Source organism: Schistocerca serialis, chromosome 7, assembly GCF_023864345.2.
Source record: "Schistocerca serialis cubense isolate TAMUIC-IGC-003099 chromosome 7, iqSchSeri2.2, whole genome shotgun sequence".
In the NCBI taxonomy this organism is placed as follows: Eukaryota; Metazoa; Arthropoda; class Insecta; order Orthoptera; family Acrididae; genus Schistocerca; species Schistocerca serialis.
Window position 1 is genome coordinate 515,714,070 of NC_064644.1, and position 23,293 is coordinate 515,737,362.

The 23,293-nt window shown below is 42.0% G+C and overlaps 1 protein-coding gene across 1 annotated transcript in view; it reads right to left on the minus strand.

The window, feature by feature from the left end:
* LOC126412227 (GRIP and coiled-coil domain-containing protein 1) overlaps nt 1-23,065 on the minus strand; it is a 108,538-nt gene extending 85,473 nt beyond the window's left edge. Inside the window, exons 1-2 of the mRNA XM_050081717.1 lie at nt 22,683-23,065; nt 22,395-22,552 (exon numbers count right to left, since the gene is read on the minus strand). Coding sequence (XP_049937674.1) covers nt 22,395-22,552; nt 22,683-22,767 — 243 coding nt within the window. The 5' untranslated portion in view covers nt 22,768-23,065. The remainder of the gene's footprint in view (nt 1-22,394; nt 22,553-22,682) is intronic.
* Between the last annotated feature and the right edge of the window lie 228 nt (nt 23,066-23,293).

Sequence of the window (23,293 nt, forward strand, 5' to 3'; positions counted from 1 at the left end):
AGGTTACTGAGAAAATGTACAAGATGAAGGTAGTTAAATGTACAGGATGAAGGTTGTTAACTGAATATGTTTTTGGGGCAGGAGGCTTTTCTTGGTGAGGTTTGGGGGGAGGGGGGATGTGAAGGTTTGATGGATTTTTGTTGTTTAAGAAATAATATATAATTAGTTATACTTATGTCTCATGTATGAGTATGTCTGGTGGGCAGTGGTTGGTGGTTGGTGGTGGTGGTGGTGGTGGTGGTGGTAGTGGTGGTGGTGGTTGGGTTTGAGAGGCAGGGGTGACATTTATGATTGTTTCTAGGTTTTTGTGTGTTTTTTTTGGGGGGGGGGGGGGGGGGAGGGGAGGCTATGTCCAGTGTAGTTTTGTCTGTCATTGGACTTTGGTTGACAAATACTTATTTTCATTGTGATTGTATGATGTTTATGTGTGTGTTTGCAATAGTGTGTTTCCTGTATACTGAAATTACTGATGATGCAAGATTGTAGAGTTTTTAGTTTGTGTTGTAAGTTATTGATAATGGTGTTGGATTGTGACTGGCAGAACCTGCAGAAACATTTCCCCTACCAGTCACAATAAAGGATTATTTATTCGTGACTGGTAACGGTAATTTTTCTACACCCTATAAAGGAACAGTCATGAAGTTTGCCAGCATCCACTACAGATAAAATTCACTAGACCTTGTGGAGCTTATTGTACCTACATTTGTGAGGTTAGGCTTTTGATATTAGTTATATGCGCAATTTTTGCTTTTGTGGTACAGCAAACTTCGTTTTATCTCACGTAAAGTGTAGATATCAGATTTGTAAACTTGTGTGTGGTTTCTGTGGGATCATGGACTTCGTCTGGGCTATACAGGTCAACTGAAACTCCCTACAATTTTTTTTTCTGGTTTTTTATTGTAGTTTTGTTGATTGCTGTGGATTTTGTATGCTGGATTTCTGCATCAGTATTTGTTTTGGTATGTCTTCAACATTAGCACTATTGTATAATTAGTTTGTCCCTATCCAAAACCACGCAGCTGTCCCGTTAGTTTAATGGTATTTCTGCGATTAAATATTTTTCATATTATTTGTGTTTGTATGCATGTGTAGTGACAGAGGTAATGATCAGTATATTGTATAGGCTTGAAATAGAGATGCCCATCATCTTGATGTCAGTGGTTGGCAGTGTCATCTTTAGCACCTATGCAGGATGTTCTTGAGTTTACATCATAAATTACGTGCTTTTGGACTCCGAAAACTTTACCTTGGCTTGATGAGTTACCACACAAAATGATCCCTATGACATTATTGAATGAAAGTAGGAGCTAAGAAGTAGTTGTTCTTGTTGTTGTTGTCATTGCTTCCAGTCTGAAGACCGGTTTGATGCAACTCTTTGTGCTGCACTATCCTGTGCACACCTTCATGTCTGAATAACAACAGCAACCTACATCCTACATCCTTCTGACTCTACTTACTCTGTTCATCTCTTGGTCTCTCTCCACAATTTTACTCCCCCCCCCCCCCCCCCCCCAAATATTTCCCTGGAACACTAAGTTGATGCCATAGAATGTGCCCTACTAACAGATTCCTTCTTCCAGTGAGCTTGAGCCACAAAATTTCTTCTCTCTACAATTCTATTTAGTTCCTCCTCATGAGTTATATGGTCTATTTATCTAATCTTCTTCATTCTTCTGTAGCACCACATTTCCAAAGCTTCTATTCTCTTTTTGCCTAAGCTGTTCCTCATCCACATCTTATTTCCATACATGGCTACATTCCACACAAATAATTTCTGAAGACTTTCTAATACTTAAATCTATATTCGATGTTAACAAATTTCTCATCTTCAGAAATTCTTTTCTTGCTATTGCCAGTCTGCATCTACACTCTGCAAACCACCATGAGGTGCATGGCAGAGGGTACATACGATTGTACCAGTTATTAGCATTTCTTCCTAAACCATTCAAAAGCATGGAGCATGAAAGAATGATTGTTTGAATGCCTCTGTGGGTGCAGTAATTATTCTAACCTTATCCTCATGATCCCTATACGAGCAATACACAGGGGTTGTAATATATTCCTAGAGGAATATTTTAAAGATAGTTCCTTAAACTTTATTAACAGATCTTCTCGGAATAGTTTATGCCTACCTTCAGGAGTCTTCCAGTTCAGTTCTTTCAGTATCTCTGAGACACTCTCCAACAGATTAAAAAAACCTGTTATTATTTTGTGTTGTCCTTCTCTGCGTAATGTTCAATATTCACTGTTAGTCCTGTCTGGCATGGTTCCCACACACTTGAGCAATATTCTAGAACCAGTCGCAGCAGAGATTTGTAAGTAATCTCCTTTGTAGACTGATTTTCCATTTCCCCAGTATTCTGCCAATCAACTGATGTCTACCACCTGCTTTTCTCATGACTAACCCTATGTGATCACTCCATTTCATATCTCTACAAAGTGTTACAGACAGGTATTTGCATGAGTTGGCCGATTCCAACAGTGACTTAGTGATACTATAGCCATAGAATACTACGTTTTTTTCGTTTTGTGAAGTGCAAAATGTCATACTTCTGAACATTTAGAGCAAGTTGCCAATCTCTGCACAATGTTGAAATGTTATCTAGATCTGAATGCATATTTATGCAGCTTATTTCAGATGGTACTTCATTATAGATAACTTCATCAACCGCAAAAAGCCTGATTTTACTGTTAATATTGTCTGCAATGTCATTAATATACAACATGAGCAGCAAGGGTCCCAACACACTTCTCTGGGGTACATCCAAAGTTACTTCTACATCTGACAACGACTCTCCATTCAAGATAATATGCTGTGCCCTGGTGCAGTACTGAGTCAAATGCTTTTTGTAAATCAAGAAATATTGCCTCTGCCTAGTTACAGGGTGTTTCAAAAATGACCGGTATATTTGAAACGGCAATAAAAACTAAACGAGCAGCGATAGAAATACACCGTTTGTTGCAATATGCTTGGGACAACAGTACATTTCCAGGCAGACAAACTTTCGAAATTACAGTAGTTACAATTTTCAACAACAGATGGCGCTGCGGTCTGGGAAACTCTATAGTACGATCCACATATCCACCATGCGTAGCAATAATATGGCGTAGTCTCTGAATGAAATTACCCGAAACCTTTGACAACGTGTCTGGCGGAATGGCTTCACATGCAGATGAGATGTACTGCTTCAGCTGTTCAATTGTTTCTGGATTCTGGCGGTACACCTGGTCTTTCAAGTGTCCCCACAGAAAGAAGTCACAGGAGTTCATGTCTGGCGAATAGGGAGGCCAATCCACGCCGCCTCCTGTATGTTTCGGACAGCCCAAAGCAATCACACGATCGTCGAAATATTCATTCAGGAAATTAAAGACGTCGGCCGTGCGATGTGGCCAGGCACCACCTTGCATAAACCACGAGGTGTTCGCAGTGTCGTCTAAGGCAGTTTGTACCGCCACAAATTCACGAAGAATGTCCAGATAGCGTGATGCAGTAATCGTTTCGGATCTGAAAAATGGGCCAATGATTCCTTTGGAAGAAATGGCGGCCCAGACCAGTACTTTTTGAGGATGCAGGGACGATGGGACTGCAACATGGGGCTTTTCGGTTCCCCATATGCGCCAGTTCTGTTTATTGACGAAGCCGTCCAGGTAAAAATAAGCTTCGTCAGTAAACCAAATGCTGCCCACGTGCATATCGCCGTCATCAATCCTGTGCACTATATCGTTAGCGAATGTCTCTCGTGCAGCAATGGTAGCGGCGCTGAGCGGTTGCCGCGTTTGAATTTTGTATGGGTAGAGGTGTAAACTCTGGCGCATGAGACGATACGTGGACGTTGGCGTCATTTGGACCGCAGTTGCAACACGGCGAACGGAAACCCGAGGCCGCTGTTGGATCACCTGCTGCACTAGCTGCGCGTTGCCCTCTGTGGTTTCCATACGCGGTCGCCCTACCTTTTCAGCACATTCATCCGTCACGTTTCCAGTCCATTGAAATTTTTCAAACAGATCCTTTATTGTATCGCTTTTCGGTCCTTTGGTTACATTAAACCTCCGTTGAAAACTTCGTCTTGTTGCAACAACACTGTGTTCTAGACGGTGGAATTCCAACACCAGAAAAATCCTCTGTTCTAAGGAATAAACCATGTTGTCTACAGCACACTTGCACGTTGTGAACAGCATACGCTTACAGCAGAAAGACGACGTACAGAATGGCGCACCCACAGACTGCGTTGTCTTCTATATCTTTCACATCACTTGCAGCGCCATCTGTTGTTGAAAATTGTAACTACTGTAATTTCGAAAGTTTGTCCGCCTGAAAATGTACTGTTGTCCCAAGCATATTGCAACAAACGGTGTATTTCTATCGCTGCTCGTTTAGTTTTTATTGCCGTTTCAAATATACCGGTCATTTTTGAAACACCCTGTACCTTGATTCAAGCTTTCAGTATGTCATGTGAGAAAAGTGTGAGTTGGGTTTCACATGATCGATGTCTTCGAAATCCATGCTAGCTGACACTGAGGGGGTCATTTTGTTCAAGAGACCTCATTGTGTTTGAACTCAGAATATGTTCTAAGATTCAACAACAAATCGATATCAGGGATATTGGACGGTACTTTTTTGGATAACTTCTACTACCCTTCTTGTAGACAGATGTGACCTGTGGCTTTTTCCAAAAACTTTGCAGTTTTCTGTTCAAGAGATCTACAGTAGATTATACGTGGAAGAGGGGCTAACTCAGCTGCTAATAGTGTAGAATCTGACAGGAATTCCATCGGGGCCTGGAGCTTTGTTCAATTTTAATGATTTCAGCTGTTTCTCAACACCACTGACACTAATACTTACTTCATTCATCTTTTTACTGATATGAGGATTACATTGGAGCAATTCTCCTCGGTTTTACTTTGCAAAAGAACATTTGAAAATGGAGTTAAGATTCCAGCTTCTGCTTTGCTACCCTCAATTTGAGTTCATCTCATTCACTAGGGTCTGGATACTAACTTCGGTGTCACTAACAGCATTTACATAAGACGAGAATATCATTGGGCCCTGAGAAAGAGCACTTGACAATATTCTGCTATGGTAGTCATTAAAGTCATCATGCATTGCTCTCTTGACAGCTAAATGCAGTTTCACTCAGCATCTCTCTATCTATAGCCCTACGCTTTGTTTTACTCTTACTATGCAGTAATCTGTTTCTTTAGAAGTTTCTTTACAGTGACTGTATACAGAAGAGTTTCCCTCCCCTTAAGAATTGCTCTACTGGGTTCATATCTATCTAGTGCATGGTCAACTGTTCTCTTAAACTTGAGTCAGAGTTCCTCTACATTCTTCTGCCCCATGGTGAAAGTTTCAAGTTGCTCATTGAGATATGACACTACTGATTTTTTATCTAGTTTATTGAAGATATGTATCTTTCTACTTCTTTTGGTTGTCCTTTGTACTTTGGTAACAATTGTTGCCACAACTATGTGATGGTCCCTGTTACCAATTTCAATGTGAACATCCTCAAAGAGGTCAGGTGTCTATTTGCTGCCATTAGATCCAATGTATTTCCATCATGAGGGGTTCCTAACTACCTATTATAGGCAGTTTTCAAAGAAGGCATTCAGTAAAGTTTCACACCATGTCTCATCATGCCCTCCACTAACAAATTGGTAATTTTCCCAATTAATTGTTGGATGATTAAAGCCTTCATTGGTGATTACATGATATGAATGGGGATCTTACCTACAAGTGAGCTGAGGTTTTCTGTAAAGTTTTCGGTTACATCAGGAGATGAGTCTGGTGGGCAATAGAAGGGTCCAATTATCATTTTATGCGCAGCCCTTATACTTAGTCTTGCCCGAACCGTTTCTGCCTCTGTGGATTTGAATTTCTTGTCTACTGCAAAAAATACACCACCTCCATTTCCCATTTGCCTGTCCTTTTGATACACACACAAATTTTCCCCAAAAATCTCACTGCTATCAATTTCAGGTTTCAACCAGTGTTCAGTATGTGAGCTAAACTGCTTTTCATGAGCACTTCAGACTCTTGCACCTGGGGGTGGAATTTCTTTCAATCTTACATTGTTACTTGTGGATTTCCTACAGCTACTGTTATCTGGATTGGATGGAGAGTCGCCCAAACTAAAAAAAAAAAAAAAAAAAAAAAAAAAAAAAAAAAAAAAAAGTGTGCACCTCACACACAGTCAGCTACTCAAGTAGCAGCCTCAGTTTTTTTACCTTTTTTTTATTAATTTTGTTTTTAGGGCAGCAAAACAACTAGGGTCATATGCGCCCATGTCAAAATTGTACAATTATCAAATGTGCAGCAACCAGTTGCAAGATCATGATCATGTTTTCTTTATTTACTTTTGCAAATCGATTTCAACTGATTAACAGCCATCATTGGTGCTTTCAATGTGTACCCTGAGTAATAACACTGTCTTAAACAAACATCAAACATAAAGTTGACGTCTGTTTAAGACAGTGTTAATACTCAGGGACATGTTGAAAGCACCGAGGATGGCTGTTAATCAGTTGAAATCGATTTGCAAAAGTAAATAAAGAAAACATGATCTTGCGACTGGTTGCTGCACATTTGGTAATTTTAAGGTTTACGGTCGCTGCACAACTTGGGAACCATATGGAGCCCCCCATTCAAAACTGTACAACATGAAGACAGAGAGAAGAGTTAAAAACAACTACATATCAATACTAATCAACAAAAGAGAACACAGCTATGAAAAGGGATGTGGAGAAAGGTCTGTGAAATATGCCATAAAGAAATGGCGGTCCAGAGCAAAAACTTAAATGGCCTTCATCATATTGCTAAGATGGATAAAAAGTAAAACGGGGTCAACAGTCAGTACATTGTTGTCTAAAATGGCTGATAACTCAGACAGCAAACAAAAACCGAAATGTAAGCAGATAAAACAAGGGCATTCCATCAGAAAATGGCAGACAGTTAAAAGTTGGATGCAACATGCACAAAGTGGTGGGGGAGCACCACTTAACAAACACAGTAACCAATACGCAGCCTAGTTAAAATGATATCCTCGCAGCGAGAGGGCCGAGATAAGGTCATCCAAGCCACTGGGATAGGCTTAATAGCACGAAGCTTGTTCCCATGTAGGGAAGACCACTGGTGATGCCAAGGTGATACCACCTGCAGACAGATGGCAACACAGAGATCATCAGAGGGAATGTAAGAACTAGCAGACTGAGGTACGAAGACTGCAGCCTTGGCAGCAGCAGCAGCAGCAGCAGCAGTCTCGTTTCCTGTCAGACCGACGTGACCAGGAACCCACATAAATATCACAGTGGCTCCATTAAGGGTGAGCAAGTGACAGCTTTCCTGGACTCCTTGCACTAACAGATGGATGGTGTGCAGCACACAGAGACTTTGAAGGCAGCATCTGCGTACAGACTCTCAACCAAGCTATGTAAAAGGTGCCAGTGGCCAAAAGGATGCCACAATGGTGGATAGTACTGAGATAGTGTAAGAGGAACGGACATGCAGATGCATAAATGAAACACCCATAGTTCAGTTTGGACCAGAAAAGGGACTGGTACAAACCAAGGGTAGTTTGGTCTGCACCCCAGGAAGCACCACTGAGGACACGTGGGACATTGAGGGACTGCATACAGCAGGCTGCCAGGTAAGTAATACACATGGGAGGACCAAGAAAGTTTCCTATCAAAAATGAGCCCCAGGAATTTCATAGTTTCAACAAACAGAAGAGCAACAGGCCTAAGATGTAAAGACAGTGGAAGAAACCAATTGCGCCACCAGAAATGCATACCAACGATTTTGTCAGTGGAAAAACAAAAGCCACTGTCAGTGCTACATGAGTAAAGACGATCAAGACATCACTGAATGTGCCGCTAAATGGGACAATTCTGTGGCGAACTGCAATACATGGCAAAATCATCAATGAATAGGGAGCCGGAGATGCCTGGCGAGAGACAGGCCATTATAGGGTTAATGGTGATAGCAAAGGGGGATGACACTCAAGACAGAACCCTGAAGCACACCATTTTCCTGGATACAGATGTCCGACAAGGCAGAACCCACATGTACTTTGAAAACTTGCTCTTTTGAAAATTCCTGAAGAGTATTAAATGGGGCAGGTGGCCAAAGAAGCCCCACGTGTAGAGAGTATGGAAGATATCAGTCCTCCACCAGATGTTGTAGGCTTTTTCCAGACTGAAAAACAAGGCCACAGTCTGGGAATTCCGCCTCTCCGGGGGACACCACCTTGACAAAGCACTGTCCGTGTTGGTGGAGAGGCAAGCCTATCCGCTTGAAGCTGAGGGCTATGCCAAAGATACAGGATCTACTGCCGGAAAGACTTTAGCCGATGGATCAGACTAAGAGTGTACCACAACGTCTTCCTTATCCACACCTGGTCCTTAACCAATTTCCTTCCCCAAACCAAGGTGTGATGCGATCCATGCCAAGGGGTGTATGGCACATGAGAAGATGTGTTGTAAATGGAGCCTTAAGGATACCGGGCGACCTCGCTGAGTAAATAGCCTTACCCCGCATGGGGTTTCCGTGGTCTGGGCTGAGTAGATCCCCAAATTTCATGGGACCAAGATGGACAGGACTGACAAAAATAAATTAAAACAAACAGAGGGGCAAACTGAGACCTCAGACACCCAAACACCAGGGTCAGGACCGATAGAATGCATTCCCACTACTGAATCAGACCTGAGCAAGAAGTGGGAACTGTAACTGACAAGTTTGACCAGATCACAAGATTAAAGCCTTGTCTGGGGCCCAGAGGAGGAAACTTCTCAAGGGAATAGAAACAAAAGCAAGGAAAAGAATGGCTTCCAAAACAAATGTGGAGGGAATTAAAAGGGCTTCAGCCTAAGAAAAAACTGTCTCAGGTTGAAGGGGATACACAGACCACCACAAAGTCAAAGACAGGTACCAAGAGGAAAAGGGATGAATCTAAGACTCCCTCCTCTCAGGATAAGCAAGCCCAGAAAAAGTTGGGGCAGGAAATAGGGAGACAGACCTACAGTACTGCAGTCTCAGTTTTTAAGATGGCAGTTATCCAGGAACGCTATCCACTGGTAGGCATCACCTCGACCTCGCAGCAGGAGCAGCTCGTACAGATGGCCCTCTTTGATAAGATTAGGTGGAAGGGGGGGGGGGGTCTATCTAGATCGCAGTGCCCTCATTTTTGTCTGCAAGGGGGTGAATACAGTGTAATGGCTCAAGGACAAAGTGCCCATGATATCCCTGTGAGAGGATACGAAGCTGCTGGTCAGGATCGCAGCTGAGCTGCTTAAGATCACAAAGGTATCGACATGGGTACCATAGATCCTTAAAGATCTCTCCAAAACTCTGTTCGAGAAGATAGTGGTTCAGAACCCAAAAGTCTCGACAGAGGATTGGAGGATAATCAACCAGAAGGCTGTACCGGAAGGACAAACCTTGGTGGTGGGGGGGTCATAAAGAAGTCCCTGAAGGCGATACGAGAGCAAGACCTGAAATTGTTTTTAGGGTTCTCGCAGGTTGCCGTCAGGATAATCAAAGACCTCAAAGGCAATGATGGCAGCAAGACGGAGACTTGAGGTGCTACAGATTAATCTGCAACACAGTAAAGGGGCCACTGCTGCCCTGAGTCACCTCCTCGGGAGACAGGAAGTTGACGTGGCCCTGATACAAGAACCTTACTTATATAAAGGGGGTGTATCGGCCTCGGTGGCACTGGAGGTAAGCTGACTTATGCTAGAAATCCAAGAAACTCCAGAACATGCATCTATGTGAGACATGGAATTTGTTTCATGCCAATGATGGATTTCTACTCCAGGGACCTGGTGACCATCAGGATGCAGCAACGTGAAGAAGGTATCACGAGGAAAATTGTTTTGGTCTCAGCATACCTTCCTTATGAACACAGCTCTCCTCCTCCCTTGGAGGTGAGGAGACTGACAGATGCTTGCCATCAGCAAGGCAACCACCTGGTGGTTGGATGTGATGCCAATGCCCACAACCTAGTGTGGGGCAGCAAGGACACCAACAGTAGAGGTGAGTACCTTCTTCAATTTCTCTTGTCTAACAACTTGATGGTCCTGAATAGGGGTGACGAACCTACACACAGGAATAGCAGAGGGGAAGAAGTAATTGACATAACCTTTGGTTCCATGATGATGGGCAGCTATGTCAAACAACGGCATGTGGCATTAGAGCCATCCTCATTGGACCATGTGCATACTAAATTCATGGTTGAAATGGGAATCAGACAGACCACGGCCTATAATAATCCCAGGAAAACGGACTGGGAGACATATAGGAGGGACCTTGATTTAGTCTTATCGGAAATTAAAACCTCGATAAGGAATCCAGTAGAGTTTGAGGAAGTAGCAAAGGCGAAAGTGACCTCATACCAGGACAACTGCTCAATCACCATGAAGTGTACAAATAGGAACATGCCTTGGTAGAACACTAATTTGGAAATACAAAGAAAACAGGTACAAAGACTGTTTAACCTCTTGAGATGTAAAGGACAATGGGCAAAATATTGTGAGGCTCTTGTCAACTACAACCTTGCAATTAGATAATCAAAGAAGGCATCCTGGAAGGAATTCTGTGAGGAAGTGGAGGGCACGGCTGCTCAAGCAAGACTTCACAAAATCATCAATAGAGTACCAACTAATCCAGGAGGTACGTTGAGGAAGGAGGATGGGGAATTTACAAAGACAGCACATTAGATGTTGGAACTGCTCCTCAAATCTCACTTTCTTCAATATGCTCTGGCAGATAACATACACCAGAATGTGATTCCTGGGAGACACTGGTTCTCAGGCATTCAAAGAGAGGACTGGGAATGGCCAAGGAGAGTGTCAACTTCAGTAAAATCCAATGGGTGGTGGGATCATTCCAACAGTTCAAGTCACATGGCCCAGATGGAACCTTTCCAGCTCTCCTGCAACAGGCAGGAGAGTATCTCAGAGTCCTATGCAGATTATTCAGGGTTATACTAGCAGCAGGAATCATTCCCAATGCCTGGAGGGGCAGTGAAAGTTGTCTTTATTCCAAACCAGGGAAAATTGATTATACCAAGGCTATGGATATGAGACCAATCAGTCTGTCCTCCTCCATTCTTACAACGTTGGAAAAACTGGTAAATGAACATGTTGGGGAGAGAGGCTAACTAGGGCTCCTCTACATTCAAACCAACACACATACCAACGTGTATGATCTAGGACCACTATATGTAGTGGACAAGGGCCACACTTAGTGGAAGGAAGGTAGAGGCTACCATGATGAATGAAAAGATGGTAATTAATACCACTAGAAGTTGTCCACAAGGAGAAGTTTTGTCCCCATTATTGTGGGATCTAGTGGTGAACAAACTCATTGAGGAACTGAATTCCAGACAATGTTTCTGCCAAGGACACGCAGATGACCTTGTCATAGTAACACTTGGCAAATTTACTGACACAGTTGGGAATTCTTGGACATTGTGTGCAAGACTGGTCCATCAAACAGGATCTCAGGGTTAATCCTACGAAGAATGTTGTGGAAACATTCACAAAGAAGCATATCGAACACTCAAGTTGGAATCTAAAGCTTTTCGATGAAACTCTACCTGTGAAGGGGACAGTCAAATATCTAGATGAGAAACTAACATGGACCCCACACATTAAGAGCATCTGCCCCAAGGCAAAAGGCACTCCAGTGAGTACCAGAAGGGCTTGTGGCTAAAACTGGGGCCTAAGCCCCAGAGGTATGCACTGGATATACACCACTGTGATTAGACCTAGGATCTCCTATGGGGCCGTAGTGTGGTGGAAGAAGGAAGAACAACAGGGTGCAGCTAAGGAGCTTGCTGGGGTACAGAGGCTCTTAGCCATAACAGATGGAATTAGCAGCACACCAACCACTGGACTGGAAGCCATGTTGGATGTGCCTCCACTACACCTTTGGGTCAAGATGACGGCAGCAGCTGGTGCATACAGACTCAAACCTGGTAAAAACTTGATCTCACTGGGATATCCAGAATCACACACTAAAATAGTGAGTAAGGTAAATATAGGAATGGCCGGGGAAATGCCGGCTGACTATATAACAACTCCCAACTGCTTCAACGCACTGGGGCCGGGGTGTACGGCATTCAGCCAAGACTGGAGTGCATCATCTCTCTAGGAAAACTGGCCTCGGTATTCCAAGCTGAAATTACTGCAATCAGGGCGTGTGTGGAGGAGCATATGTGTAGGTGCTATAGGGACCATAGCATCTACATCTATTCAGACAGCCAGGCAGCCCTGAAATCATTGGCAGCTCCTGCAACAAGATCTAAGATTGTTACAAACTGTCACAGGGCTCTGGAGGAGCTAGGGGGAATCAATAGGATACCTAGTGTGGGTCCCTGTCCACCCAGGGATCAGTGGCAAGGAACTAGCTGACAGATAGGCCAGGATGGGGGCAAAGACTCGATTCATTCAACCGGAAGCTGCCAGATAATCACCAAGGCTATGATCAGGCTACAACTACGGAACTGGCTTAGAAGACAGCACATAGAATACTGGACCATGGTCTATAAACAAAAACATGGTAAGGTAATGATGCCAAAGCCGTGTTTTAAAAGAAGCTCTATAATCCTGGGCTTGAACAGGAAAGATACTGAATTCATGGTTGGACTGATGACTGACCACAGCAATTTCAAAACAGACCTACATACAATGGGTATAATGGAAGAAGACCCTAAATGTAGGATCTGTTATGAGAGTGAAGAAACTATCACACCAGTCTTCACATTGGAGAGCAAGAGACAGCATTTTTGGGACAACTAGACCTGAAGAAACTGTATCCAACATAGAACTGGTAAAGGGATTCAAATCCACATTGTGCAGTGATTAGTAAATTGTGAGACTCGAGCCACCATACCAGTCGGGCATGAATCATACGTCCCATCACCTTGCAAACACAGCTGGTGAGAAAAATGGGGCAGTAGCTGGAAGGAAGATGTTTGTTCTCACCGGGCTTAGGTATGGGTATGAAAGTGTCTTCAAGCCAGCATATGGGAAACGTGTCCTCTGCCCAGATGCGGTTGTACGTATCAAGCAGAAACTGCTTGCCCGCAAGAGAAAGGAGATGCAACATCTGAATGTGAACAGCTTCTGGCCCTGGGGCGGAGGATCGGGATGAAGTGAGAGAATGATCTAGCTTCCTCAAAGTAAAGGCGACATTATAGCATTCACGATTCTGAGAAGAGAAGGGTATCACCCGATCTGCCTCTACTAGTTTCTGGTGGAGGAACGCAGGGTGACAGTGGGAGGAGCTTGAAATCTCTGCAAAATGGTGAGCCAAGGTGTTAGAGATAGCAATAGAGTGCACAATAACACCGTCTTCTAATGTCAGGCCAGAAATTGGGGAATGGATCTAGGTCTCAGAGAGCCATCGAGGGTTGGCCCACACGACAGAAGAGGGAGTGGAACTGTTAAAAGAACTCGTGAATGAAATCCAACTAGCGTTTTTGCTATCCCGAAAAACGCGACAACACTGTGCACGCACCTCTTTATAATGAATGCAGTTTGCCAAAATAGGATCATGATTAAAAAGACAGAGAGCACATCTCCGCACACGAATTGCGTCACAGCACATCTCAGTCCACCAAAGGGACACGGTGTTGTAAAGAGGAAGTGTAAGGAATGGAACGTTCTGCAGCTGATGACAACAGGTGTGCGAGGAGTCTGAAAACAAGGGTGCTCCTGTGTTTAGGCAGAAGACCTTAAGTTGATTAAGAAGGCCAGCCAAGAGGACACCTCTCCGACAGGTTCTGGGAGAACCCCAAAGGGTATAATGCGCATTAAAGTCACCAAGCAACAGAAAAGGGTGAGGCAGCTACCCAATAAGCTGGAGGAAGTCTGCCATGGTGACATCAAATGATGGAGGGACGTGAACAGTCAAGGAAGGATGTGAAAAGATCAAATGAAGAAGGAAAAGGCAAACTACAACAACTTGAAGGCAGAGAGATGGGTTGGCTATGAATATCATCCCATATGAGCAGCATGACTCCCCAATGAGATGGAATACCAACCTCAGGGAGGAGGTCAAAATGGACCGAGAAGAAATGCGAAAGATCAATGCCGTCATGAGGAAGCAATTTTGTTTCCTGAAGGCAGAGAACAAGCGGATGGTGGATGCTGCCCGAGTCTAAGACCAGCCATAAATCCTCTCTGCTGGATCTAAGGCTGTGAATGTTCCATTGGAGGAAACTCATGACCAGGAAAAAATGAAGGGGTGTCGCCTTGGCGGTTGCTGAGTGCCAGCCTGCAAAGACTCACTGCTACAGGGCACGGAGGCAGGATGATTCTGCTCCATGAGGTCTATGGAAGTGTCAGCTTTCTTCTGCTGGCAGTCTGTGGAGTCTAGCACAGAAAAATGGTTAGTGGTATGCACCGGTGATATGGAAGCCGGCCAGGTGATGGTATCATGTGGCGACACAGTCGAAGAGGATCTTCGAGTCAGTGAAGGGAAAAACTGTTTTCCTTAGTTTGACTTCTTCAAGCCTTTCCGGTTAGCAGAGGAAGACTCAGGTGTTAGTTGGGTGGAGGAAACGTAGGAGGTCTTCACGGGAGTATTACTTCTGTGTTTTCCAGCGTGCCAGTTGTGTAGCTGGTGACTTCACCTCTGAGGCAAGAAGTTGATGGTTTGTTGCATAGCTGGATGAGCAGATGGCAATGCTACCGCAACACTGGGCAATTTCACAACCTCAGTGCTGAATCTGATGTTACATGTCTGCATGGCCATGTTCTACATGGAGTGAGATGTAGCAAGAACAATATTGTGAGTGCCTGACGGTAGAATGCAGGGTTTGCGACTAGCCGATAACTTGGGAGTGACCAGTTAAGGCACTTTTTCCTTTACCCAGATCTCCTGGACAGCTCGCTCATTGAGATACATGGAACAATCTCAAGAGGCGGTGGCATGGTTGCCATTGCAGTTGATACAGTGGGGAGAAGCAGGCGGACAATCATCCTTGTGCACATCCCTACCACAGGTTACACATTTTGCTGGATATCGAGAAAACATTCGAGTGTTGTTGAAATGATGACACTGGAAGAAGTGCATTGGGTTCAGAATGTATGGTCAGACTGTGATAACATCATACCCTGCTTTGATCTTGGATGAAAGCACCACTCAATCAAAGGTGAGAAAAAGAGAGCACATGGGCACTAAGGAGGCACCTACCTTTTTCATCACCCGATGGATGACACTCCGATCAGAGAGGTACGTTTGGATTTTGGCTTCAGTCAGACCGTCGAGGAGCCTAGGGTAAATAACACCATGGGAAGACTTCAGAGTTCTATGGGCTTTGACATGAATGTGATAGTCATGGTGAAGGAAAGCAGTAAGCCATTGAGCTCGAGAATTAGAAGTAGTCTCAAAAAGTAAAGTGCCAGTGCGGAAATGAGAGCACGATTTCACAGTGCTTTTTTCACAGAGCCAGGAATTGCATAAACACCTTTCTGAATTAGAAACTGATTTACCAATGCAAAGGACTGACCGTCTTCAGTACATGAAACCACAAGGAACTGTGGTGCAGTTGGGAGGGTCTTTGAATCGGGAACTTCGTTCCATTTGTGTTTGGTAAACATGGGCTGCAAAGATGATGATTGCCTCATTGCGAGAAAATTGCCCATGATTGCCACCATCTCCGATGGTGCGCTCCTTCCAACTGGGGGCCCCCTTCACAAAGGGGCGCATCTGCCTTAGGTGATTGTTCACACCTCCCGAAGCCCTGAAAGAAGGACCAATCAGAAATTTGGGAAGGTAGCAGCTCAGGCAATCACCCCTCCCCAGGCCTGGGCTGTACTAGGGGGTACATGCAAACCCTACCTGTCGACCCAGGGCTGGGAATTACCTGTTACCCAGTCACTTGTATGCGTATGCATGGACCAGCCTTCAGGAGCACACAGGGAGGAAGAAGAAAAAGAGGAGTCTCGAATGGTGAAGCGGAGAAAGGATAGGAGTAGGTAAACGAAGAAATGAAAAATGAAAAACAGTGGAGAGACTGTTCTTACGTTAGCTACGGACAATGCGGAATGTTTCCAAATACACTCGAGTTACATTCCACAAGTGAGGGGAAAAAAGAATAACAAGAGAATAGACATTCAGCACAGAAGGGAAAAGATATTGCAAGGACTGGGGTCCTGCAGTAGCCCAGCATGAACCGCCAAAGAGCGGTGAGCCCCCTGTGGGGGCAGCCTCTGATATGTGGTGCACACCTGACCTATTTAGGGGGACCCTACATTTCTCAATCCCATGGTGCTAGTCCAGGAAGTCGCAGACTAGCTTGTCACAGAACATTCAAAGTCTCTGGTTCAGTCCTTCCACACAACTCAGAACCACAATTAATTCTGTGGACAATGCTGCAAATTGGGAGCTTTGTTGAAACCTCGTGAGCAAGGCTGATCATCTTAACCTCTGCCAGTCATTGGAATGACCCAACAATGACCTCGGAGCCCAGACATGCATAATTTGTTCCAACATGTGCCACAATCTGTAGTTGGCTGCACACTATTTTCTCAATGGCTGCCAGAATAGCATCTACAACATGATGAATGAGGCCCCCAGGCATACACACTAAAAGCTCCTGGTGTCCTTTCCTGTCCCTTGCTGTTATTTCTCTAAAGGCTACAATCATTCGCCGTATGTTTGAATGCCTTCAATTAATAGACCCCATACCCTTTTGCATTTGCCTCCTCCTGACACCGGACAAAACATGTTTCCCCAAAACATGTGAAGTGAGTCCCACTGGCTCAGTTTCAATTTCAGTGAAAGACAGCACCTTATTGGTTAGGAGGATCAGTGCAACACCCTGACTCTTCCCTGGTCTCCATCCACCCTGTACAGGATGCTTCGATCTACCATTGATACGCCACTCACAGTCAAGTGGACGGGTAATGACAGGTATTGTACTTTCTGCAGAGGAGACAGGTTCCACAGGAGAGAGTAGTACCTGAGTTACCTCTGGTACTTGTATCACAGGTACATGACTTTCTGGAGCTCTCCCAACACACTGATTCACAGGAGTTGCCAACTGACAGTAGCCAGGGTGATTTCCAGCTGCTTATGAATGTCAACCAACTCATTCTGTGTTTGAGAACAGCATTCGCAGTGGGTCTGCAACTTTGCTGGTGCAACGTATTATATGGCAGTGAACAAATAACTTTAACTTAAGCTGGCTGATTATCTTTTAACCCGTTGAGATAAAAAGTTGCTAATTCCCTATAAGAATTGAAGCAGATAAACAAAATGAGGTTCCTATTAAGGCAACACAAAAACCTGTGGTACAAATTCCTAGTATCTTAAAACATTTTGATGTTAATTAGTTGTTAGCAAACTCAAAAGTAGAGTTAATTTATGATTCCCTCTTCAAGGGAAAAACTAGATTTAACACAACATGTTAGCTAGAAAATCTGTACAGTATCTAAACCACAAATGCTGATTTTCTACAAACTGCTAGTATTATGCAAAGGACAATGGCAGCTTCTGAAAATTCTCAAAAACGCACATTTATTTGCTCTGGTATAGAATGAAATTCAGAGGTGATGCATTCTTTGGCTGAACTGTGACCCACAAATGCTGATTTGCTATGAAATAAATTACATATCCAAAACATTCATAGCAGTAACTTACGAAAATAGTGTGATTGTACAATGAAATTAGAGAATGATTGTTCTGAATGAGGATAGCCCTGTCATTCTCTAAAATTTCAAAAGACAGTCTAATTTACCATGGCACTCGCGAATGTTCGGAATTTCACAATATATCACAATACAAATGGGTATTGATACAATCAATGAAAAATTATGCAGAAGCAATGCGACACTCTACTCTGACAATGCGACTCTCTACTCTGGCCATCAATAGTTATTTTGCTGCCCAAATAACAAAACTCATCTACTTTTAAGCATCTTGTTTTCGAATCTAATTCCCTCAGCGTCACCTAATTCCATTATCCATGTTTTGCTTTTGTTGTTGGTCCTCTTACATCCTCCTTTCAAGACACTGTCCATTCAATTCCACAGCTCTTCTAAGTCCTTTGCTGTCTCTGACAGAATTACAATGTTATCAGAAAACTTTGAAGTTTTTCTTTCTTCTCCCTGAACTTTAATGTATACCAAGTATGATAGTTTTCTTACTTTTGTATCACCTATGTTTCACAATATCAGCATTGCAAATAAAGATTCATTTAGGTATCTTAGCAGTTCTATGGCATGCTTCTCCTAATTGAATGTTAACCCAATAACTTAACACAGTCACCCTCCGCTAACTGCTTGTCATCAAATTTTACACGTATGCATGGGCCAAGTGTGGGAGGGAAATCTCTGTTGCATTTTCTGAACTGCATATGGTTTGTCTTTTTGAAGCTTAGTGACCAAGAAATATCTGTGAACCATTTAATAATGACTACAAAAATTTCATTAACAAATATTCTCCAAACTATGCTTGATGCACTATTTACTGCAATGTTTGTACCATCTGCAAACAAAATAAACTTGGGATTTGGTAATATTATTGATGAAAGATCGTTACCACACACGAAAATTAAAAGCTCTGCGATAGAATCTTCAAGGGCGCCACATGTAAACAGGTCCCAGTTGGATAATGGCTGGTGGCTCAATACAGACTTTTTCCCATTGAGACCGTTTCCTGTCAGAGATACCGGTACAATTTGAAACATTTTGCAGTATTTCCTGCTACTCCATAGTATACTAGTTCACTTCAAGGGATATGATTTACACATTGAAATGCCTCTGACAAATCACAGAATATACCAGTAGCCCATAATTTGTCTAATAATGAAGTACATTCTTGTTGTATACAAAGAAAATGTAAAGAATAAAACAGAGCTTGTAAATATCCTTCTCACTATTGGAACCTTTAAGAAATTCAAACTGTAACTTTGACAATTTATCATTTGTAGCCACATGCTTAAAAATTTGCTTTTATAACACATGGTTAGTGTGATATTGGACCCTCCCCTCTCCCATCCCCCACCCTCCAAATCTTGGTTGTGGCGACAGGCTGAGCTACAGCATAGCCTAAGGTCTACATCAGATGGAAAGGTGACAACTTTGTTGAATGTGAATGTTATATAAAGGCAGCAGTAAAAGAGTGACCAGTAACATAGCCCAATGTTTACATTCACGCCATAATTAAATGCATTTTACCATATTTAATACATTTTTCATCACAAAAACTAAAATTATTAGGTAAATGCACAATGCGATAGAATGGCTTACTTTTATTACTTTCAGTCCCTTGGAGTTTATGGAACAGTTTTCGGTTTAAAATTAACAGACAAATGGAATTTTTACGTGACGGACAAGGGCTGTCTGAATCATGTCACTTAGCTCTATAGAGGTTAACTGAAAGCCCCTATTTAAAAAGTTGTGTGTGCTTGCAGTACACCCCCCCCCCCCCCATACATATAAAAATGTGTATTGATTACAAGAGCTGAACTTTAAAGACATGCAAACTATAGTGACTGCAACAGTGATAATTCAACTCATAGTCAAACACATGTGAACCACTTCTGTGTTACTCTTTATAATGCAATTCCAACATAAATAAATAGGTCTAGTAAAGAAACAGATTTTAGTGCAAAGTTAAAACATTTCTTGTTGAGAAGATTACTTACAGCACAAGTGAATATGTTATGCTTGCATAAATACTAGATCCTCATTTACTGTTGAGTACTTTTTCATCTGTTGTCAAATGTACCACCTATTCTCTGTGTCTCTTTGTACAAAAATGTTTCTACTATTGGTTTTTGGTTTTCTCTGGTGAATCAGATGGAAGAAAAGTTATGATGGATATAGCGTTGGCAGCTGTTCATATGCCTAAGTATATTTTTCATCTTATACATGATATTCTGCAGACTAGGTACCTGTGATTTACTTTCTAAAACAAAAAAAGATAGTTAAGGCAGTGTTAATGCACTGGACTGAAATTTAGGAGGAGCAGTGTTCGTAGCCCACCCAGCATCCTGGGTTTTCCCAAGTTGCGAAGGTGAATGTTAGAATGTTTCTTCTGATTTACGGCCATGGCCAACTTCCTGCCCTCCCCTTGCCACCTAATCCTATGCTACTTTATATACTATTATTCATATTACACATTCTTGCCTCCAGGACAGTGACTAACTTGAATGTTATATGATTATTCATTTGTTTCCTCCTCCTTTTCTTCCCAAAACCTCTTCATTCTTTCGTTATTTTTTTCCTTTGTTCTGTCCACATTTTGCCTCTTTTATTCCTTTCTTTTACTTTAAATTTTGTGTTCATAATTTCTCTCTTTCATTTATTATTTCAATACTGATTCCTTATTTCTTTAGGTCTTTATTTCTTGACACCATTTTTTTTTAAATTGAACTGTTTATTACACAAAAAATCCTCTTTATGAGTCTGTTGATGTTAATTCCATATATGTGTCCATGGAATATTAGCTGGCATTTTCTGTTCATGTCTGTGTTTTCATATAATTCCTTGGTTGGTTCTTAAGGCATATACCATCTATGTGAACTGCTCTAAAAATTTTCTGATGATTTTATCTTCTATTTTTTTCTGTCTTGTGATGCCTGATGTTCCAGTTGTGGTCATTTCTGAAGCACAGAGTGCTTCTGGTAGTACAACTGCACTGAAGTGCCTGAGTTTAGCATGTCATGAAATATTTCTTTTATTGTGGTGCATCCATGTAACTTTGTACACTCTCTGAAGTTTCTCTGTTCTGTTGGATGCCTTGTCTGATCCTCCTTTTTGTATATATTCCCCAAAATATTTGAATTTTTCCACTCTGTTAATCTTTCAGTATATTGTGTACATGGCTTGGTGGTGGTCATTCTTTCTGTCCATGTATTATGGCTTATATATGATATGATATTTGTAGACCTGTTTTCACAGAGATTTCATGCAAATATTCCAGTGCTGCTTGTATTTTGTTGCTGGGTACTGCCAGGTCACTTGCAAATTCCTGGCATTTTATGATCATCTTGTTTACACACATTCTTCCTCACTGTATTCCTTTCACTTTTGCATCCTATTGTTTGATAATTTTGTCCAAGACAATGTTGAATAAAAATGATGAGAGTCTATCACCTTGTCTGTCCCCAGGGGTCTCTCGAATGGGTCTGAGATTTCTCCCATAAATTTTATTTTTGGTTTAGTGTCCCTACGTGTCTGTTGAATGAGTGTTCCAGTTTTTCTCTCTATTCTATATTCTTCTAATGTATCAAAGAGAATCTGCCTGTTTATGGAGTCCTAGGACGTCTTAAAAGTCCATAAATGTGACTACAGCATTGTTTGTCCATTTGACCTTCAGGAGCAATTGTTCAATACAGAACCCCCCGTTTTCTGAAGTCTACTTGGTATTCCCTTATCTTTGTATCAGCTTGTGGTTCGAGTCTGTTGAGTAACACCTTGGAGAGAATTTTGTAGGTGACCAGAAATAATGAGATACCTCTGTAGTTATTAGGGTCTGTCTTGTCACCCTTTTTGTGGAGTGGGTGAATCAATGCACATCTAAAAAATAAAATTAAACATATATTAGAGAATGAACAAGTCTCCAATGAGTATTTTGGTGCATATTATGCACATATGCTGAAGATACATAATGCAAAATGCAAGGATGATCTGCTATGTGACTTTTACCAAAGACTTCATCTAACATTTTAGTGAAATCCTCTTTCTTATATGGATGTTTAACTTCATGTTTCAGCCAGTGGGGAAATGTTCCAGCAACAAATGTCTGGTTACACAGATAAGCACTAAATTCAAATGAACACATTTTAATTAACTTTTCTGATATTTTATCACAACCACTAGATTTTTTATTTTAAAGTTTTTATAGTACACAGTACTTCTCCTGGTATGGAGAGGTTCATATTCAAATTAATGAAGTTATTTGCAATTGTTCGTCTGATATTCCATGTCAGTATCTACTAATCGTAACAGTGATTAACTGCTTGTTCAAAAGTTTTGGATCACTGCACACACCTACTAGCAATGTCTCACTCCTAATGCCATCTGCTTAGTATCTGTGGTTCTACCAGTCTCCTGCTTCACTACATTACATACTATATTTGTTACCTTATGTAACCATCTTTTTCTCACAATTCAGTTGCTTACAAGGCTGAATCTTAATATTTTACATAACGTCTTGTAATGAGCTAGTGAATCAACACCTTAGAGAAGGTTGGTGATAAAGTGCAGAGAATTGCATGTCACTCTACTTTCACAGATGCTTGGAGTTTTAACTCATACATATCAAATTCTAAACACAGTGCAGGTATTCGACATGGAAAAATTGAATGAAGTTATAAAAAAAATCCTGGGCAGTTTTCTGGACACCTCTCACTGGTAAGAAAGTTAAGGTATCTTACCTTCTCTGATGCACCAGATGTACTGGCATCATCTTTCTCAGGTATGGAATTTTCGTCAGTTGGAGGATGAGTTGATGACTTTGACCCACTAATTGCTTTGAGACTGGCTTCCAGGGCCTCCTTTTCTTTTGACAGCCCCTTATATGCAATAACAAGGTCTGCAAAAGAAGTAGTGTTACAAAGTGTTTTATTTATGCACTGCTTAGTCTGAGGTTTTCCCGTTATAAAATATCAGAATATTGTCTCAAGCATAATTTCATCTCTCCTGTAGGCCTTCGTGTCACATACCTCTTAATTTAGTCTCATATCTTGCTATCTGTTGCTTTTGTTTCTCCACAATGCTCACTAAATCTTTTTTTCCCATTCGATCCATGGTGTTATTGTGCTCCCGGCCGTTGTATTATGCTGTACTATAGTTGACACACGGCAGCGAAAGTGACAAATGAGCCATTTTGACATGTGGCAATGTCATCGAATTGCTAGCAGCACAAATAACTACTATAACTGCTATGACAAAGTTCTAACACTTTTCCGCTCCTGGAATATATTGATACAAATTGTACTAATTCAAAGAAGGTAACATTGGAAGACATATTACAGTCCTCACACAACTGTATTCCACATTGTAAACACAACACAAAACAAGAACGCCCACCTCAGAGAGTTTTAAAATTGCAAAGAAGTTAAGCAGTGTGTGAAAGTTATTTCACACAATTCTAAATTAATATTGCTGCTAATTCTAGACCGTTATTTTTAGTAGGTCTATGGTCTAGACGCACAGTAGTTAACTACATTATTTTCTTGTCCAAGACACTGCATTCTGGGACACGTTTATAGCATATATGGTCTACCGTTTCACAGGGACAGCACGAAACACTTCCCCACAACTCCGAGTGTTT